Source organism: Polypterus senegalus, chromosome 8, assembly GCF_016835505.1.
Source record: "Polypterus senegalus isolate Bchr_013 chromosome 8, ASM1683550v1, whole genome shotgun sequence".
NCBI lineage: Eukaryota > Metazoa > Chordata > Cladistia > Polypteriformes > Polypteridae > Polypterus > Polypterus senegalus.
Window position 1 is genome coordinate 178,968,298 of NC_053161.1, and position 22,474 is coordinate 178,990,771.

The 22,474-nt window shown below is 42.3% G+C and overlaps 1 protein-coding gene across 2 annotated transcripts in view; it reads left to right on the top strand.

Moving 5' to 3' along the window:
• The window catches only part of LOC120533502 (NACHT, LRR and PYD domains-containing protein 3-like), a 44,368-nt gene that overhangs the window by 15,217 nt on the left and 6,677 nt on the right, over positions 1-22,474 (top strand). For both annotated transcript variants that reach the window (XM_039760409.1, XM_039760408.1), the window contains exons 2-5: positions 190-356; positions 558-732; positions 1,669-1,734; positions 17,946-19,674. In XM_039760409.1, the coding sequence (XP_039616343.1) occupies positions 190-356; positions 558-732; positions 1,669-1,734; positions 17,946-19,674 (2,137 nt within the window). The remainder of the gene's footprint in view (positions 1-189; positions 357-557; positions 733-1,668; positions 1,735-17,945; positions 19,675-22,474) is intronic.

Genomic DNA, 22,474 nt, shown 5'->3' on the forward strand with positions numbered 1-22,474 from the left:
GTGTTATGAGACCAGTCCAGCCTGTCATTGATGATATTCCCTCATATTTTCTTTGTGAATAGATGTGGCCGTTAGTTAGGATTGAGATAGGTGGTCATGTCAGACTGAGTTCTGATCCCTAAGCCTCGAACATGCTGGTATTTTTGAATTTTCATTTTCATCTTATTTTCTTTCAATTTCCCCCTGCAGGTTTAAAACAGAAGTTTCCTAAAGTAATAAAAACTTTCTCTCATGAGGACCTCCACAAGATCACCGAGTTCTACAAGCCCAACCTGACTTATGTGATTGAATACGACATCACGAGTATCCTGCAGAACCTGGCCACCAAGAACATCCTCACCAACGATGAGGCCAAGGTAGGTGGGTCTCCCTGTCAGTACGAGACACAGAGAAGTGAGCAGAGATGGTTAGCTGAGGAGAATCATCTGAGACTGCCTGATCCACCATAGCGGGTCTTTCCGTTATTGTAAGGTCATCGGACCACTACTGACCACTCTGCTCTGCTCCCCCAGTGGTCTTTTCTAAATTAGCCCTCTGGTCACTTGCTTGTCTTTCAGAGATTCAAAGACAAAGAAAAGTCTGAAGGGCGAGCAGGTGTGGAGTCCTTCATCAGTGACATAATGAAGATGGACAGTGCAGTACTGGTGAGCCTGTGGGAGGCACTGGCTGAAGAACTTTTGAGATTTCCATCACCAAACCTGACAAGAATACTGGAGGAGGTGACAGAGCGGGGTGAGTTAATGGAGTTTTGTGTGACAGGGAAACACTGAATGTGTACAAATCGCAAAGAGAAACAGAGGAAGAGAGAAACACAGGAACACAAAACACAACATTACTGTCTGTAGACCACTGGACACACAACTGTCAGGTCCGTCACTTACAGTGAAATGTCTGCTAGATAGCCGTCAATGCCAACACTTCCTTCAGTTTCTCAGATTATCTCTTTTAGGTATCTATTAAAGTCTTTAAAGAGGTTGGTGGTCCCACCATATTATTCAGTAACTGGTGTGCTACTGATACCTATGTGCCTCTGGTCATGACCACACATTTGACTGGCATGTCGCTCCTTCTGCACTTTATAAGCCTACACCTACAGCCCACCTGGATGATCAGTAATATTTTTTTGTTGTATTTCTGTAACAGTAAGTTACAGATTTTGTTGTTTTCTGACACTCCTGATCTTAGCACGCCCCTCTCGATGCAGTATGTAAATGTTAGTTTTAGATGCCCCACATGTCCACACTCATGTTCATAAATGTTTGTTTTTAAGACGTTTCATCATCAAATGCACATGAAGCTTGTTGTTCCCCTGAGGCCTCAGTAATGAGTCCCTGCTCTCCACTTTGCCTCCTGCTCTCCTCAGCATGATAAACACACAATATGTCTGGTGTTCCTAATATTGTCTTGTGTGTCATTTTCTGGGTGATCTTTCCTGGACAATTAATTGCAGACCTCCCAATATGGACACACATTGACGGTTTGCTCTTTGCTTTCAAACGTTATCTCTTCATTAAACAAAGTGGCTAAATAAAGTCCATCTTAGCAGGAGTCTGTTAGTTTTTAATATTTTTATGGTTGTATACCTCACTGTAGATTTACGTATACTTTGGTAATCTGCCCCTTTTACTACTGTAATTGTCTCTTCTGTTTCAATTGTTGTCTCACCAGGACCAGACCTCTTGAAAGACATTCAGGCCAGTCTCCATCCTGCTCCCATTGACACTTGTATTAAAGGTAAGCCACTGGTCTTGTGTCTCCAGTCATCTGCTCCTCAGAACATTTGTGACAAAATCAGGCCAATCAGCTCAACAATCTTACTAATCCTATTCACCTAATCTTTTCCAAAATAATTTTGTCAGCTTTAGAAGGGTACTAAAGTCGTACACTCCACCACATTGGTTTGTCACTTTTTCCATTTGTCTGTTGTTAAAATTTGAGTGACATTCATCCTTAACAAATTTCCATTGAATGTAATAAATTGCATCCACCAACACAAAATACTTTCATGACTTTAAAAACTTACTTTTTGACATTTCCATCTCTATCTGCTTAATCTGAAAAGTTACAGCTCCCTCAGTCTTTCCTCATAGTGTAGATCTCTCCATCCTAAATCAGCCTTGTCCTTGTTGCTCTTCTCTGGGCTTTTGTTTGTGCTGTAATATACTATTTGTAGTCTGATAACCAACATTGCACACCACACTCCAGATGAGGCCTCACCAGTGTGTTATAAAGCTTTAGTATAAACTTACTCGACTTGTACTCTACACATGGGCTGCTATATAACATGGTATCCTGCTGACCTTAATGGTTTCTGTCCACTGTCTTGATATAAATAATGACCATTCCCAGGTCTCTCTTGTGAGGAGTACCTTAAAGTTTCAGACCTCCCATTGTGTACTCAAATCTAACAATTTTTAATTGTTATGTGTAATACTTCACATTTATTTACATTAAATTTTCATCAGTCACATATATGCCCAAGCCTCTAAACAGTCCAGATCCCTCTGTAATAAATCGACTGATCATACATTATCTACCATTACACCCAGTTTATCATCATCAATGATAAGTTGCTTATTTTTATATTCTAGTCCTGATCATTTATTTATATAAAAAAGAGCAGCAGCCCCAACACTGATCCCAGAGGGACACCACAGTCAACATGATCTAATTCTGATAGGGTTCCACTCCCCAAGTCCTTTTGCTTCTTGTGCTTGAGTCAATTTTGTACCCACATACAGACTGTGCCCTTTTGTTCACACTATCGTATACCAAACGGATGGAGGGACTGGTGAGCACACAAGTGAGGAAGTTGCTTGGACTACCAAGATGCCTCAGCAACATAGGCCTGTATGGGAATAGAGATCACACTCTGCACATATCAAGCCTTGTGGAGGAGTTTAAAGGCACCAAAGCAAGACTGCATACGACACTCAAGAGTCCCACAATTCCTTCATAAGAATGGGACGCAGCTTTTGCAGTGGCAGAAGCAAAGGCTGCCGTTAGACACTGGGACATTGTGGGGCAGGTCCAACATGGCAGAGGGGGACTTGGTTTGCCACCAACAACACCCATGTGACAAAAGGCTACACTAAATGAACGTTGGCATTTGGTGGTGGAGGATGTTTGCCGCCAGGAAGAAGCAGCCAGATGTGCCAGAGCAGAATCCCAAGCCCAGCAAGGCTGCTGGATGAGGTTGGATGGCATAGAGCAATGTAAAATCACATGGAGCAAGCTGTGGAATATGGAAACAGGCTAAGTTTCATCATCAGAGCCACATATGATGTGCTGTCCTTGCCAGCAAACTTACATCTTTGGCATGGAGAGGATCCAGCCTGTCACCAGTGTTGGCCCCGGCCACCCTCTAACATATTCTGGTGGGTTGTAAGAACATCTTTATTCAAGGAAGATACACATGGTGTCATAACCAAATACTGAGGTGCTTGTCCTCAAAATTAGAAGAAAAGAGAGTGGCAACCAGCACCATTCCCCTAAATGGCCAAACTACCTTCACGCAATAACATCCTTCATTCAGGAAGGGGACCCATGCCTACTGATTTGTGCTAGGGATTGGGAAATGTGTGTTGACCTAAATCCAAGACTCACCTTCCAATCTGAAATTACAGTCACCAGTTTGTATTCAGATTTGATCGTCTGGTCTGAGTTCTGCTATTGTGTGTTCATCGTTGAGTTGACACTCCCATGGGAGGATGTTATTAATCACACATATGAAGGAAAAAAGCTGCGGTATGTCAATCTCACAGCTGAGGCAGAGGAAAGAGGCTGGAGGGTGAAGGTGCATTCAGTGGAGGTGGGCTGCAGGGGCTCTGTATCCAGTCCCAATAGAAGGCTGCTGAAGAAAGTGGATAATCGGAGAGCAGGCGCAGTGAAAGGCAATTGAAGAAACTCACCATCGCCGCTGAAAGAAGCAGACACTGGTTGTGGCTGAAGGACATAAGAGACAGTTTGGGCTGCCAAATGACCACTTAGTAACCATGCAATGCATACTTAGGTCTGATCAGCCTGTGGTGGGCTTGCCTCAGCTGAGGGTGTCTTGTGGTAAAAGGCTGAAACACCCAATGAGCTCAGGGTGCACAAATGAAGATGTGGCATACTGATGGAAGCAATACTCTCTGGTCATTATCAATGTTGTCCCAACAAAGAAGACATCTCCAACCCCACTCAAGGCAAGTGCTGTGCTGAATCGTCAGGGATTGCAACACTTAGTCCTATTAAACAAACTACACCTCTTTAGTCATCTGCTTTGGTTGCTTCTCCATACAGTTTTACTTTAGTAGTGAGACATGATCTCCTGATCTTGCCTAATTTTATCTTTTATCATTTTCATCTGTAATATTCTTCATGATACTTGCTAAACTTACTGGCTGGATTGAATCAGCCTCTAAACATGTTCCAGTCAGCTCTGTGGGTTCTCCAGCACCTGTTCTCCCTTTTCTTGCGTTTGCTGGAGGTTCCAGCTGTTTGGAACATCCTCTGTAATTCCAGTGATTGTTCTTAACTTCACACGTCATGAAGACTTTTGAGTGGCTGGTCCTGAAACAGCTCAGACCCCTATCTTCAGATCATCTTGTACCTCTTCAATTTAACTATCAGGCAGAAATAGGTGTGGATAATGCTCTTATAAACATGCTGTACAGTTCCTGCTTCCACTTGGACAATGCCGGCACCACAGTCGGGACCATCTTTTTTGATTTGTCCAGTGCCTTTAACATCTTGTTGCTTCATAGACTGTGGATATAACACAAGGGTATGCATCTTGGTGCCACGTGCAATCTCCTGGATCATGGACTACCTAACCAACAGACAGGAGTTTGTAAGGGTCAGGGACTTTTTTTCAGAAATACTGGTGTGTGGAACAATAGAACAACCTAGATGAGAACAGGCCATTCAGGTCAACTGAGCTTGCCAGTCCTATCCTCTAAATTCTTCAGGTCACTGCCTCTGTCCACTGGACTAATTCCCTTCATAATTTTAAACACTTCAACCACGTCTCCTCTTAGTCTCCATTTGATGAAAATGAAAAGGCTCAGCTCTTTTAATTTTTCCTCATAACTCATCCCTGTAGCCCCTTCTCTGGACCTTTTCTAGAGCTGCTATGTCCTTTTTGTAGCCTGGAGACCAAAACTGCACACAGCACTCCAGATGAGGCCTCACCAGTGTGTTATAAAGCTTGAGCAGAACCTCCTGTGACTTGTACTCCACATGTCATGGCGCTTTATAACCAGACATTCAGCCTTCTTAATGGCCTCTAAGCACGGTCTGGACATAGATAGTGATGAGTCACCTACAACTTCTAAATCATTCTCATAAGGTGTTCTTTCTATTTTCAGACCTCTATTTGTGTGTTTCAATCTAATGTTTTTTCTTCCTATGTGTATTACTGGAGCACCTCCCTTCCTGTTCACCCTCTACACGATAGACCTTCAGTATAATTCTCAGATGACTTCTTCATCAAAGGCTACATTAAAAATGGAGATGAGCCAGAGTAGAGGAGGCTTATGGAGGACTTTGTGTTGTGGTGTAGGGGGAACCATCTGGAGCTTAACATCAGCAAGTCAAAAGAATAGTTGGTGGTGGACCTCTGACATGCTAAAGACCCTCGGATTCCAGTTGCCATTCAGAAGGAGGACATGGAAATGGTGAAGAACTACAAATACCTGGGGGTTCACATTAACAGAACACTGGACTGGTCTGCAGACTGTATTTGCTAAGCAGTGGGAAGCAACTTGAGTTAAAAAATGCACAATGTCTGAACAAACTTATGAGGAAAGACTGATCCATCGTACAGGGCTAGCCCCAGACATTTTGGAATCTGCTAAGAAGCACCTTTGGGGATCTTTTTTGCCCGCTGTTATCAGGCAATTCAGTGCCTGACATCCCAGATTTCATCCTTATACTATTTATACTATTATACCATTTGCCTTGCAGATCTTATAGAACTGTGTTTTCTTTTCCAGGTTCTTATTTATCCACCATGGATTTCTCCTTAATTTCCAACTACTTTTAAATTTCAGGATGAATTTGTTCTGCGTTTTACATAACACACTTTTGAACCTGCCCTACATTTTTTCAGTTGTCTTCATACTTAAAATTCTATTCAGATTTATCTTTTCAAAATGGTAACCAATAAAGTGAAGCTTAACGGTCACTTATGGTCACTTGACCTACATGATTCAATCACATCCATCCCTTCAGTTCTATCCTGATTATTAGAAGATACTAAATCTTAACAGTCTTGCCCCCATGTTAGTACTAAGTTATAAACAGTCTCTCATTACATTGAGGAAGTCCTACTGTTCTCCACCCCTATTTGTAAGGAGCTTTCAGGTAAAGTTGGGCAGCATGCACTGGTACAGTACTTTGCCGCACCCACCACACGAAGAAACAGCTCGGGATTCTGGTTGGCAACCTCTTAGGCAGACATGCAATCCAATCCCATGCTCTGGAAATGACCATCTATCTGCCACAGCCAGGTGCTACTAGGGCATCCCCTTGGCCTGGTCCAGCTACTTGGGCCTTCAACAATAAGGATCCTGTGAGTTGTATCACCCTCGGGGAATTGCGGCAGATGACCGTAGTGCCATAACTGACGCTCCCTCAAAATGCAGGTAATGTACCTCATTTGGGAGTCTGTGAACAACACAAAGTCAAACCAGCGGGACCCAAGGATTCTGTGAAGAGACACACAGTATTGAAGGAGTCCAGTCTTTGTCTCAGGTCACTGGATAGCGTTCATTTCTCACAACCATATAGCAAGACAGGAAGCACCCGGGGCCTCATGCATAACGCCGTCCATAGAATTCACACTAAAACATGGCGAAAGGACAAAAGCGGAAATGTGCGTATGCACAAAAAATCCAAATACATAAATCTGTGCGTTCGCCAACTTCCACGTTCTTCCGCTCCATAAATCCCGATCAGTGTGAAAAGTAACACACGTGCACGCATCTGCCGCCACTCCCAAACTCATCCCAGAATTACGCCTCTTTGAATATACAAATCAATATAAATAGCCCTTAAGCTCAGCGTTCTGTGAAAAGGCAATGGCAAAAGCACAGGTAAAATAGAAGAATTTCAGCGAATACCAAGTGGAGGCAAGGAAATACGTACTATTTGTTTAAGCAGTGCTATAAACAACAAAAGGAAGTTGATCGAGTGACACAGAGTGTCAGAGAAACTCCAAAGCTCAAGTTCACAAAGTCGCACAGTGCCCGAAATAAAAATGAAGTTGTCAGATATCAAAGTTGCCGTGAAAAGGCGAATCGTAGCCCACCGTCTGAGTGTCATATGGAAGCTTATTAGGATACAGAGGAAAAAAAAACCACAATGTTAACTTTAATCTCGAAATATCCACTTTAATCATGTAGTTTTGTTTTATCATTAAAGTAGAACATCTTAAACATCATCTTAAAAGCGTTTAAATTACTAGTTTCTCAAATCCCATCATAACTAAAGTATGACGTTAAATGCTTTGTTTTGTATGTGTTCTTCTATGTGCTCTATGTGTGTGAATCACTACGTGCTTCTTAAACCGGCTTTCTCTTCCTCCGACAGGACACAGAATCCATTACATTCGTGATATTACAGCTCTCTGAATAATTAAAATACTGAGATGTATACTTGATATAATTTTCATGATGATAGGAGTTAAAGCATGTTATTAAACATGGAAACACGATGGCGCAGTGCAAGTGACGAACTGGCCAGAGATTGTTCTTGCCCTTTCACAAGATGCTTGCTGCGCCGTGCGCGACCTTCGATGAAATAATTTTTTGCAGTAGTACTGTCTTTTTCAAACGTACTAACCCCCAATTGCTGTCCTTTTCTTTCTCCAAGTAATCATTCGCCACACAATCAGCTCTGTAATAGACGTTAAGCCATCTGTAAGCTGAGAACGCAGATTCTTCAAAACTTTTAAGGCACATTGAAATATCTTCATAGTACATGTTTATTCTGTCCATTTATCCTTCCAGTGTTGTGCCAGCTCCAGCAAGAATACAGCACAAGGCAGGAACAATCTGTGAACGTGTATAAATGTTGTGTTAGCCTGTTTCCATGCTCAAATAGAGATGTTTAAAACCTAAACTTGGCGTAAAGCCACACACATTTTCATGCCACCTCAAACCCTGGCGTACGCAAGTTCTCCACTCAGTTTTGCAAACTGGTGGCACCCAGCGTCAAAGCAGTGCTTTTGTTCCTGTGTGGTTTCCCTCTCTTTTTTAGATGCACATCAAATACAGTGAAATTAGCCGCATATTGTTTATTAGTTTAATGCATCTGATTGTAATTAACCTGTAACAATATAATGGTCTACAGAATGGTCAAACTATTCTAAATACCACAGCTGCTTTAGCGTTGTTACTCTCACTGCACCTTCTTTTTCTTCTTTCAGCTGCTCCCGTTAGGGGTTGCCACAGCAGATCATCTTTTTCCATATTACTCTCACTGCACCCCTCAGAGTATTTATATCACTGTTTCAGAGTGTGAATCAAAGCTGTACAGCAGCTGACTGGCAAGAGAATTATCAGTATACTGCATCAAGCACATGCTGCCTCAGCCATGCTGTCTGCTGAACTGGTCTCATATGAGAAACGTTTCAAAGCCTTTCATGTACGGACCTCACGGTTCAGAAACAGTTTCATCCCAAGAACTATAAACACACTCAATCAGTCCATCAAGTGCTCCTTGTAGAACACTTTGTACTTTTTAGTACAATTACCTCACTGTAAACTTGTAATACAGTTATAATATTGAACAATCTGAGTCACTTTATAAAGCGCGTATTTACATATGATGACGATATCATTTTTAATATGAAATGCAGCAAAATATGTTTATTATACAGATAAAAAACTTTAACTTCAATTAAAAAAATCTATATTGTTAATAATTAAACATGTGAGGACACGATGTTGCAGCGCTAGCAACGATCTAACACCCCGTTCAGGGATTGTTCCTGCCTCACGCTGGAAGGATAGATGGATCGAATAATTAAACATGTACTACGAAGATATTTCAATGTCCCTTAAAAGTTTTGAAGAATCGGAGTTTTGAGCTTACAGATGGCCTGACATCTCTTAAAGAGCTGATTGTGTGGTGATTGGTTACTTGGAGAAAAAAAGTAAGAGCAGGAATTAGGGGTTAGTACGTTTGAAAGAGACAGTACTGCTGCAATAAATTATTTCATCGAAGGTCGCGCACGGCGCAGCAAGCATCTTGTGAAAGGGCAAGAACAATCTCTGGCCAGTTCGTCACTAGCACTGCTCCATCGTGTTCCCATGTTTACTAACATGCTTTAACTCCTATCATCATGAAAATGATATCAAGTATACATCTCAGTATTTTAATTATTCAGAGGGCTGTAATATCACAAATGTAATGGATTCTGTGTCCTGTCGGAGAAAGAGAAAGAACAGAAGCACGTAGTGATTCACGCACATAGAAGATCAAATACAAAACAAAGCATTTAACGTGCTACTTTAGTTACGATAGTATTTGTGAAACTAGTAAATTAAACAAATTCAAGTTGAAGTTTATGATGTTCTACTTTAATGACAAAATAAACTACGTGATTAAAGTGGAAATTACGAGATTAAAGTTGACATTGAGCTTTTTTCTTACTGTGTGCCTATTTTTTTTTCTCTGTACCCTAATAAGCTTTCATGTGACACTCAGACGGTTGACTATGACTCGCCTTTTTTTTTTTTTTTTTTAGGTTGGAGCACCTTTTTATTTGTAAGTTTCAATCAATCATTTTCACCTGAATACTAAAATTTACAAATGGAGAAAGCAAAAATCTGTTGCATTTACTAAAGAACTGAAAAATATATACTGTGCCATATTTAAATAACTAGCTTAGCTGTGGCATTATAAAATTAAAATTGAAAGACAGACACCAGGACAACAACAAAAAAAGAAAAAAAAGCAGAATAAAAAATAAACACAATATGACAAAACCAGAAACATCTGTATACAGAATTGGGAATGTTGCATTTGAGGTTTACCTTGACCGGCTTATTTTTTCCCCCCATGTCCTTTTTCCAATTATTGATAATGTAGTAATCATTTAATTGTTTCTGCTTTCCTAAAAGGAACAACAATCTTCTCTTCACAGTAGCTATTAAGCATTAAATGGGACTTTATCCAAATATAAGAAAAATGTTTGTAATAGAGTGTGTAAATATGGAATATTGTAAACAATTCCTGTAAGCCATTTGTTAAAACTGACCAAAATATGTAGTGCTTCTCATCAGAAATAGGTAACAGTCAGAAACATTTTTTCCCTAATTAGATATTATAAGTAGACAATCTAAAAGAAGACTGGAAATTGTCTATTAAAAATACATATCTGGTATAATTTCTTCCAAAATCACTTTTACTTGTAGGAATGAGTATGACAGATTACATTTCATTGATATACTGTTTGGTCTGCAGCAATTAGAAATAGTTAACTGTACTGTATACTGGAAAAAAAAAGAACTTAAATGACACTTAAAATCCGTTAATTATGGTGGGATGAAACAACATAAATTTGGTAATATCTTAAAATGTATTAAAAAAAATAAAGCACATATAAATAAAATGAAATTAACTAAAGTTGTACAAACTCACACTGTCTAACTGTGCTATACTGGGAAATCCTTATTTGAAAGTATTTTTCTTTTGCAAGTACTGTATGTCTACATTTACCTTCTGCTGTTACACCTTTTGAACTGGTGTTTAACTGAATGCAGTTTTTTTCATTCTCTTCTTCATTCGACTACGGGCATAAACTCGTAAGAAGAGTGCTAAGAAGACAATCACCATGCCTAGACCACCAAATAATGTGATAGTGTGACCATAGATAAAACAAGACAGAAGAATGGCAATGGCCTGTCGTAATGTCATTATGATGGTAAAAACAGCAGCAGCAAACTGGCTAATTGTGTAGAAAATGAACAGCTGGCCACAAGCCGAGCAGACAGAAAGAAGCAATGCGTGGAACGTGAACTCCGAGTGACAACTCATGAATTTGACAGATTCAAAAAAAGCACCCTGTTCCAGAAGAGAACCAACAGTGAAAAGGCAAGAGACTGCTATAAAGTACTCCCAATATTCATAGCTCTTCCGAGATACAATCTTTCCCATCAGCATTACGGGGATGACTTTTGATGCCTTTGCAAGTACTTGTGTTGGAAAACTGATGTATTTAAGAGCTTCATACTGACACCAGCTGCTCAAGATGTTAGAGAGAGAGGCAAATGAATACTTGTACATGGGTGCTCCATGTCAAGGCTGCTTGGTGAAGGCACAGTAGACACCAGCTACAGTTACTACCAAAATGCGGTTCATAAAAACCAAAATTGGGAATCCTTAAATTTTTCTCCAAGGTCAGTCTCAGTGGTTCCATATGTTCTCGTCATGACACGTTCTTGTAAGACACCCCATGTCAAATAGGAAATCTGTAAGCCTGCAGCACAAAACAGAAGTTTAAGAGCCTGCTTCATGGAGGATGATTCTGTTGTTTCATTTTTAAAAGTTGAAGACAGTTCTTCTTGGTTAGATAGCTTGGGATCACTTCCAAAAATGCAATTTTTGATAACAGGAAAGCAAATACCACTACCTGTTTCCAAGTAGTTTATTTTCTTAAAGTACTGGATTAAAATGTAGCCAGGAATTATGATTGTAGCATAGCCAGGAAGATTTAGAAAAAATGTAAAAATCCAGCTATCACTCCAGGATCCCTGCTGCAAGGTTTCCTCTTCTGCAGACTGCACCATTGGAAGTATCATTACAAATAACACAGGCCACAGCCTCCACTTCCATAATAATGTGCGTTTCATTCCTATTTTTATATCTTTGCTGGTCATATCTGTGATTTAGCTTGTTGTATTGGTGCGGGAAAAGTGAAAATATTGCTAAACATTTACTATTTTAGTTACAGGGAAAAGAAAAGAAAAAAAAACTACGTCGCTGTGCAGACCAACATCTCACTTTTCCCGATTCCGCGATTCCATCCTCCTGCTCGCCTTTTTTTTCACGAACAGGAAATTCAGGTGGCAGTGCCAGGTGACTCGCCTTTTCACAGTGACTTTGATATCTGACAACTTTTTTATTTCAGGCACTGTGCGACTTTGTGAACTTGAGCTTTCGAGTTTCTCTGACACGCTATGTCAGTCGATCAACTTCATTTTGTTGTTTATACCACTGCTTAAACCAACAAATAGTAAGTTTTTCTTTGCCTCCACTTTTTATTCGCTGAAATTCTTCTATTTTCCCCCCATGCGTTTTGCCATTGCCTTTTCACAGAATGCTGAGCTTAAGGGCTATTTATATTGATTTGCATATTCAAAGAGGCATAATTCTGGGAGAAGTTGGGGCGAGACAGCAGGCGCGTGCACATGCGTTACTTTTTACGGTGACCAGGATTTATGGAGCGCAAGAACATGGAAGTTGGTGAACGCGCAGGTTTATGCATCTGGATTTTTTTGTGCGTACGCACATTTCCACATTCTATCAACTCTGTATTTATGGAAGAGTGGTAATACAGACGCCCCTCTTAGGTAAACGGCATATGACAATATAAAAACTCTTGAGAGCACGAGGAGAACAATTCTCTGGTCTGATGAGACAGAAACAGAACACTTTGTACAGAAGTCCAGGCACTGCTTATTATCGGTCTAATACAATCCCTGTGGTGAAGGTTGGTGGTTACAGTATCTTGCTATAGGGTGCAGGGACTGGGAGGCTGGTCAGAATTGGGGGAATAAGGAATGCAGCCAAATCAAGAGATGTCCTTGAAGAAAACCTGCTCCAGAGTGAACTTCACCTGGGACTGAGATGATTGCTAAATGACATGAAGCCTAGACAATGGTGGAATGGCTTCTGGACATAGCTCTGAGCGGCTCTGAGTAGCTAAGGCCAAAAACTAGTATTGAACCTATAGAATATATGTGGAGAGACTTCCAACCAATTTAACAGAGCTTGAGAGGATCTGCAATGAAAAGTAGGATAAACTGACCATATCAAGGTGTGCAAAGCTTGTAGAGACGTACCAAGGAGACTTGATCTTGGAAATGCGACCAACGGGACTTCTTCAAAGTACAGAGTTAAGACTCTAAACATTTCTATTAATGAGAAATTTCTGTTTTTTTTTTTTTGATAAATATGCATACCTTTCTGAAAAGCTGTTTCACTTTGTCATTAGGGGTTATTGAATGTAAATTGCTTGGCAAAAATGCAAAATGTATCTTTTTGAGATTAGATGTGAAAAACAGTAAAGTGTGTAGAAAGAGAAGGGTTCAAAATACTCCCAACCCTCCAATCTTTGAGTTACCTACTTACTGTACAGTATATGTCATTCCCTTAACCCCCCCATGCCCCTGACAGTTGTGTTCCTCTGATTCAAATGCATCTGGTCAAGCTACCCCAATGCACCATTAACCTGTGCCCTTCTGTCTTACCCGAAGATGGGCCACATGTTAAGCTTTCAAATCCCCTCAGTCACCTCTGATGATCACAGGGTCCATGAGGGGCCTAGGCCTCCTAAAATCCACCACCAGCTCCTTTTTTTTTTCATTTCCGGCGCCGCATCCGAGTGGCAGCCTTTCCAGCAGCTCCGTATATGACTTTATCTTTTTACCTTTTTATCTCTATTTTTCTCTATTTCACTGATCACTTCTACCACTTTCTTTTATGTGGAATTGCTCCCTGGACACTTTTTACTATTTTACTATTTGACATGGATTTTTACACTCCGAGAATCGCCTATTCAAGTAGTCAGCTTAAAGCACTGAGAAGAAATGCTTATGCGGTGTGGTTCCTTATTTACCTGACGAGGTAAGAAGACGATATCGGGGCAGCCGAGCCGGCGCAAAGATAAAAGATAAGATTAAATCAAGACAACTTGAAAGAAAATGGCATTATAAACCGTCGGTGCCAAATAAGATCGACGAACTGGCTGTGCTGGTGAAAAATGTCAGAACCTACAGAGAATGCAGCTTGCTGTGTTTTAGTGAAACGTGGCTAACGTCTATCATCCCAGATGCTAACGTGGAGCTACCCGGTTTAGCACAGTTAGAGCGGACAGAGACGCAAGTACCTGTGGAAAGAAGAAAGGAGGAGGACTCGCTCTCTATGTCAATACAAAGTGGTGCAACTCAGGACATGTAAACGTTAAAATCTCCACTTGCTGCAGGGACATCGAACTGTTGGCCGTAAGTCTGCGTCCCTATTACTTGCCCAGAGAGTTTGGACACGTGATTGCTGTTATTGTTTACATCCCCCCTCAAGCGAACGCGGAGATGGCGAGTGACATCATCCATTCCGCAGTTGCTAAGTTACAAACGCAGCACCCTGAGGCACTTGTGCTAATCGCTGGAGACTTTAACCATGTAACGCTGGACAAAACATTACCTGCCTTCTCCCAGTATGTGGATTGTAACACTCGGGGAAACAGGACTATCGACCTACTGTATGCAAACGTTAAAGACGCATACAGCGCCACCCCACTGCCTGCGCTTGGGAAAGCAGATCATAACCTGGTTCTGCTTCAGCCTCAATACAAACCAAGAGTGAGGGCGCTACCTACAACTACACGCTCATTCAGGAAGTGGTCCCCTGAGGCAGAGCAGGCTCTGAGAGACTGCTTTGGAACTACAGACTGGGATATATTGCTTGGGTCACATAGTGAGAACATTGAAGAGGCTGTTGAATGCACAACTGATTACATCAACTTCTGTATGGACATTGTAGTTCCAGTAAGAACAGTATGCTGCTATGCTAACAACAAGCCATGGATTACAAGTGACATCAAGGGCCTTTTGAACCAGAAGAAAAGGGCTTTTAAAGGTGGTGATAAGCATGAGCTCAAGTGCGTGCAGAAGGAACTCCGAGTCCAGCTCAGGGCGAAAGAGCAGTACAGGAGAAAGCTGGAGCAGAAGTTGCAGAACAACAGCATGAAGGAAGTGTGGGATGGGATGAAGATTATCACTGGCTGCAGCTCGAAGCGGGGTGCCGCCATCGAGACAGACGTGGAGAGAGCAAACCAAATGAACAACTTCTTTAATAGGTTTGATCACAGTAACCCACTCTCACCTCGAGTACTGCATCCTCCAACCATCCTTCTGCTGATACCAGCATAGGTGAGACATCCCCACCCACAATTACAGCAGCCCAGGTGAGCAGAGAGCTGAAAAGACTTTGTGCCAGCAAAGCAGCGGGTCCAGATGGTGTATCGCCACGATTGCTGAAGGCCTGTGCGTTGGAACTGGGGAGTCCTCTACAGCGCATCTTCAACCTGAGCCTGGAACAGGGAGAGTCCCAAGGCTTTGGAAAACATCTTGTATCACTCCTGTCCCAAAGGTATCACGTCCTAGTGAGCTGAATGACTTCCGGCCTGTTGCTCTGACGTCACATCTGATGAAGACCATGGAGCGGCTGCTGCTTCACCACCTGAGGCAACAGGTCCGCCACGCCTCGACCCTCTGCAGTTCGCATACCAGGAGAAGGTGGGAGCGGAGGATGCCATCATCTATATGCTACACGATCCCTCTCCCACCTGGACAGAGGCAGTGGTGCTGTAAGAATTATGTTTTTGGACTTCTCTAGCGCCTTCAACACCATCCAACCTCTGCTCCTTAGGGACAAGCTGACTGAGATGGGAGTAGATTCACACCTGGTGGCATGGATTGTGGACTATCTTACAGACAGACCTCAATATGTGCGTCTTGGGAACTGCAGGTCTGACATTGTGTTCAGCAATACAGGGCGCCGAGGGACTGTACTTTCTCCGGTCCTGTTCAATCTATATACATCAGACTTCCAATATGACTCGAGTCCTGCCACGTGCAAAAGTTCGCTGATGACACTGCTATTGTGGGCTGCATCAGGAGTGGGCAGGAGGAGGAGTACAGAAAGTTAATCAAAGACTTTGTTAAATGGTGCGACTCAAACCACTTACACCTTAACACCAGCAAGACCAAGGAGCTGGTGGTGGATTTTAGGAGGCCCAGGCCCATCATGGACCCTGTGATCATCAGAGGTGACTGTGTGCAGAGGGTGCAGACCTTTAAATATCTGGGAGTGCAGCTGGATGACAAATTGGACTGGACTGCCAATACTGATGCTCTATGTAAGAAAGGTCAGAGCAGACTATACTTTCTGAGAAGGTTGGCATCCTTCAACATCTGCAGTAAGATGCTGCAGATGTTCTACCAGACGGTTGTGGCGAGTGCCCTCTTCTACGCGGTGGTGTGCTGGGGTGGCAGCATAAAGATGAAAGACGCCTCACGCCTGGACAAACTTGTTAAGAAGGCAGGCTCCATTGTAGGATTAAAGTTGGACAGTTTAACATCTGTGGCAGAGCGACGGGCACTAAGCAAACTCCTGTCAATCATGAATAATCCACTGCATCCACTTAACAGTGTCATCTCCAGACAGAGGAGTAGCTTCAGTGACAGACTTTTGTCACTGTCCTGCTCCACTGACAGACTGAGGAGATCGTTCCTCCCCCACACTATGCGACTCTTCAATTCCACCCGGGGGAGTAAATGCGAACATTAATTTTATTTTAATTTTTATTACTATTTAATTTAATATTGTTTCTTTGTATCAGTATACTGCTGCTGGATTATGTGAATTTCCCCTTGGGATTAATAAAGTATCTATCTATCTATCTATCTAGTCTTACCTGGACCAGTGTATGGCAAAATCAGAACTTCAGAGGAGACCACCGTGTCATCTCTGCTCCTCAGTTTGGCACTTAACTCCTGGATTTTAGAGCTGTCTGTCAATGCAATTGTCATCTGTTCCAAATTGGCCAATGAGAACTAAATTCACCCCAAGCTTGCCATCAGCCTGTTCACACTTCCAACTGTGCATCAGGCTGGCAGCACACAATACAAGAGTCTGACCACACAAGAAAGCAAACCTAAACCCCTGTCCCTCTGTTACAGCCTACCAAAAGGCCTAGGGGTATAAAAGTAGGCCGTACACAAGTGAGAGAGGGAAGGAGAGAAAAAACAGGAAAAAACTAACCAGCTAAATAAAATCAGACTCCATTTATTGTCAAAAAAAGACTCAGAAAATATGGAGAAAGTTACATAAAACAGAAACAAGACAGGTGGACAACACTAACTTAGCTCTCTAGCTAAACAAAAGTTTACACAGCTAGATACACACTATCCACATTTATCACATAGATGGCTAGCTTACAACAATTACATTTCTTTAATAAGCAATAAGAAACAAAAACCCAAAGCCAGGCCATCCAACCCTAACTCTCCATTCCATGCTTTGTTCCTCTCACTCTCTCTCTAACCTAAAACCCAAATAAGTTTCTTTTATAATCTGCACCCCGCCCACAACCCAGGTGATGTATTAACAATAGGCAACTCAATAGGTCAGGACTCAATTAAGTTGTCAGAAGCCAAATTAAACAAGCAGAGTTTAACAAAAAGGTCTAGAGTAGGTTGTAACACCCTCTAATGATTGAGTGCTGGACAAAACTACTTTTCTCTTTCTGGAGGGACTGGTTTTCACTTGATCCACTGGGGCTCCTCCAATTTACTCACCACCTCAGAGTTGTCCAAGTCACCGTCTAGCCCCACAAGAACTTGAAAATGGTTGGCCACTTCCAGGTCTAATTTGGAATTTTGGACAATCTGCACCAATAGCCATGTGAGTACTGTATGTCCAACCATGACATACCTGGTTCTACCTGTCTGCTTGAAGTCGAGACAGTGGGGCAAGATCTGCCAATCTCCTAGTACAACACAGGTTAGCCACCTCCTCCTCCTCAAGTTCAGTGACCCTGAGTGCAAGGTACTGGATCAGCTGGTATCTCCTGTACATGCAGATATCTTGTGAGCAGGCCTCATCAAAGTAAGCATCCAAAACGTCCTTTTCTTTATGTTTTTCTCACAAGTTCTCTTTATTACTTTCAGGCCTCCGTGACACACACAGAGGTGGTGTGTCTGAATCTACAAGAAGTCTGGAGGATCAGGCTTCTCCTGGAGATCCACACACCAGAGCTGTGGGCTTTGAGACTCGATACACAGAGCTGATGGTCATCAAACAGTACAAAAGAACCTACAGTGAGAGGCACCATGAACTTGTGAAGATGGGAAAGACTCATGCAAAGCTAATAGAGGAGCGGACAAAAGAGAAATGTGAGCGAATCTGGACAGAGCAGCTTTTTAGGAGGAGTCCTGGAATTGAGACTGCCCCTCACATAATAGTGGTCAGTGGGGTGGCTGGAATTGGGAAGACCACCATGGTGCAGAAGATCATGTTTGACTGGGCCAGAGGCACTCAGTACCAGAGGTTTGCCTTTGTGTTCCTGTTCAAATTCAGGGAGCTCAACCTACTAGACACAGAGACAGAGCCACAGATGCCTCTGACCAGGCTGATTGTAAGGCAGTATAAATATCTTGATGACTCAAAGTTGAGAGAAATCCTTAAGAAACCTGAATCTCTCCTCTTTATATTTGATGGACTGGATGAATACAAACACAGACTGGACTTCACACAGAGGAAGCACCCCTTAAACCCAGAGAAGGACTACTTACCTCTCCACATTTTGGTCTCCAGCCTGGTCAGAAGGACATTACTGAAGGGCTGCACAGTCCTGATAACAACCAGACCAACAGCCCTGGAGAACCTGGATTTGGAGAGAGTTGATCGATTTGCAGAGATTTTGGGGTTCTTCCCTGAACAAAGGTTGATGTACTTTAAGAAGTTCTTTGGTGATGCTGATCAGGGTTCTGAGGCTTTTCAGTATGTGGAGGAGAACGCCATCCTGTACACCATGTGCTTCAACCCCTCGTACTGCTGGATTATCTGCTCTGTGCTGAAGAGCCACTTCATGACACCTGAAGAAGAGCGAGGATCTGCCCCCAGAACTGTCACTGAGCTCTTTGTGATGTTCCTTCACAACATCCTCACCAATCACAAGCGAGAAGCCAATGACCAGCGAGAGATTCTGGTCAAACTAGGAAAGATGGCTTATTATGGAGTGGTGAACAGAACTCTTGTGTTTTATGACAAGTTTGAGATGTCCACCTATGGTCTCCAGTCAGTCCTGTGTGCCCCTTTCCTCTCTGGGTTCCTAAAAGAAATCCTTCAGAGAGAAAGCACTCTGGAGCACACGACGTACACATTCTATCACCTCACCCTGCAGGAGTTCATGGCTGCCTTATCATTTTACCTCAATCCATCAGGGGGCATTGAGGATCTGCTTGAGAAGTTGGAGTCATGTGAAGATGGCCACTTTGAGATTCTCACTCGATTTTTAGCAGGACTGGCCAGACCTTCTGTGTTTAAAACACTGGGGGGAGTCATGGGAGAGTTTGAGAGGAAGACAGCAAAGCAGATACTGGAGTGGGTGAAGCAGAAGGTTGAACTGGCCCTATGGGTTGAAGATAAAAGTAATGTTTTGCGAGTGTGTCAGTGGCTCTATGAGACTCAGAATAAGAAATTAATCAGAGACGCCATTGGAAAAGATTTGAAGATGATGTTTAGTGATTTGACTTTATCTCCTTTGGACTGTGCTGTGCTTGGCTCTGTCATCAGCTGCTGTGGAGAACTTGAAGAGCTCAACCTGTCAGACACAAACCTCACCCCAGAGTGCATCAGGAGACTGGCGCCGGGGCTCATCTGCTGCAGATGTGTCAGGTGAGTAATAAAACCTTCATGAGTTTAGATTGATTGTCTTTTTACACAGAGGGGTGACATTAGTGTGTCCAGCAGGGAGTGTCAGGTCTTGTCTCACCAATTACTGAATTTGTTTTAATTCACCTCATCTCTCATCCATCACAAATCACCAGCAGCATATTGGCGTCTAATAGCAGTAGCTGTGTCCCTCACATGCACCACAGGTGTCGTCAGCCATGTGAAGCCCTCCAGCCATGTAAAGTCAAATCAAATCACAGTGATGCCCCACTTGCAATGTGCTAATTATGACAATGAAGTAAAGACTTTCAAAAAATAAATAAAAGAAAAAAAATCCACTGCTAAATCAAGATGGTCTTGGTATTTACAGTGGGGTTGTGGCCTCACATACCGAAATATTGAAACATCTTTGCATATAAAAAAAGATTACAAATTCAATCTTTTTTAATGGAAACAGAAGTTCTGTAATATCTTGTTTAACAATTTCACTGGAAAAGAAACACTTTTTTTTAATGAAGTCAGCATATAACGTGCCATGGCTCATCTTATAAGTCAAGTGCCAGTCTGAGGAGGGCTGCCATTGTGCCGTTGCCCTCCATAGAACAGTTGTCATCTGTCAATGACATCATGTGTGCTGTAAAAATTAAAGTTATTACATATGAGTGCTCAGTTATTTTTACGTATACAGTGGTCATATTAATATTTTTTTAGAAAGTAATATAAATCATGTGCCCAGTATGTCTTGAGAATATAAAGAAATATCTTTATTAAATGACATGCTGATTATAATGAGGGTACATTAAAACAGTAATATAATACTGGAGAGTATACAGAGGAAGAGGATGGTGAAGAAGTGGGAAAGTCAGAGAGATGCAGAAAGTAGACAAGACTACAAGGATATAAGGGGCAAGGTGAAGAGAGAGGTGATGAAGGCTATAGAAAAGGCGTATGATGAGTTGTATGAGAGGTTGGACAGTAAGGAGGGAGAAAAGGACCAGCGGGCTACAGAGAGAGGCCGAGCATCAGGTTAGAGTGATAAAGGATAAAGATGGAAACGTTCTCACAAGTGAGGAGAGTGTGTTGAGCAGATGGAAAGAGTACTTTGATAGGCTGATGAACAGAATGAGAAAAAGAAGGTTGGATGATGTGGAGATAGTGAATCAGGAAGTGCAGCGGATTAACAAGGAGGAAGTAAGGACAGCTATGAAAAGGATGAAGAATAGAAAGGCCGTTGGTCCAGATGACATACCTGTGGAAGCATGGAGGTGTTTAGGAGAGATGGCAGTGGAGTTTTTATCCAGAGGAGAGGAGCTGTGGTATTGTATGAGGAAGTCGGGAGTGGCAGAGAAGCACGTAAGAGTTGCACAGGATATGTACAAGGGAAGTGTGACAGTGGTAATTTTCAGACAGTCTCTGCAGATATGCAATATAAGCTGCAATCCTTTAAAACTGTTTTTTTGATTGGGCACCACAAAAAAGAAATGAAATCAATATTTAGTAGATCCGCCTTTTGCAGAAATGACAGCCTCTAAACGCTTCCTGTAGGTTCCAATGAGAGTCTGGATTGTGGTTGAAGGTATTTTGGACCATTCCTCTTTACAAAACATCTCTAGTTCATTCAGGTTTGATGGCTTCCGAGCATGGACAGCTCTCTTTAACTCACACCACAGATTTTCAGTTCTATTCAGGTCTGGGGACTGAGATGGCAATTCCAGAACGCTGTACTTGTTCCTCTGCATGAATGTCTTAGTGGATTTTGAGCAGTGTTTCGGGTCGTTGTCTTGTTGAAAGATCCAGCCCCGGCGCAGCTTCAGCTTTGTCACTGATTCCTGGACATTGGTCTCCAGAATCTGCTGATACTGAGTGGAATCCATGCGTCCCTCAACTTTGACAAGATTCCCAGTCCCTGCACTGGCCACACAGCCCCACAGCATGATGGAACCACCACCATATTTTACTGTAGGTAGCAGGTGTTTTTCTTGGAATGCTGTGTTCTTTTTCCTCCATGCATAACGCCCCTTGTTATGCCTAAATAACTCCATTTTAGTTTCATCAGTCCACAGCACCTTATTCCAAAATGAAGCTGGCTTGTCCAAATGTGCTTGAGCATACCTCAAGCGGCTCTGTTTGTGCTGTGGGTGGAGAAAAGGCTTCCTCTGCATCACTCTCACATACAGCATCTCCTTGTGTAAAGTGCGCGAATGGTTGAACGATGCACAGTGACTCCATCTGCTGCAAGATGATGTTGTAGGTCTTTGGTGCTGGTCTGTGGGTTGACTCTGACTGTTCTCACCATTCATCGCTTCTGTCTATCCAAAATCTTTCTTGGTCTGCCACTTCGAGCCTTAACTTGAACTGAGCCTGCGGTCTTCCATTTTCTCAATATGTTCCTAACTGTGGAAACAGACAGCTTTATTCTCTGGGACAGCTTTCTGTATCCTTCCCCCACTTTTAAGTTTTGTTCTTGGAATTCTAAGGAGACACTCATTTGAAGATCTGAGGTTACGATTTGGAATATAAGGTGTCAGACATTCCAATATATAAGATGGGGCGAGATTATTTAAGGCTTTATAAACCATAAGCAGAATTTTAAAGTCAATCTTGAATGAAACAGGTAACCAGTGTAGTGACATCAAAACTGGAGAAATGTGCTCGGATTTTCTTTTCCTAGTTAGGATTTTAGCAGCTGCATTCTGCACTCGTTGCAAACGATTTATGTCTTTTTTGTATAGTCCTGAGAGGAGTGCGTTACAGTAATCTAGTCGACTGAAAACAAACGCGTGAACTAATTTCTCAGCATCTT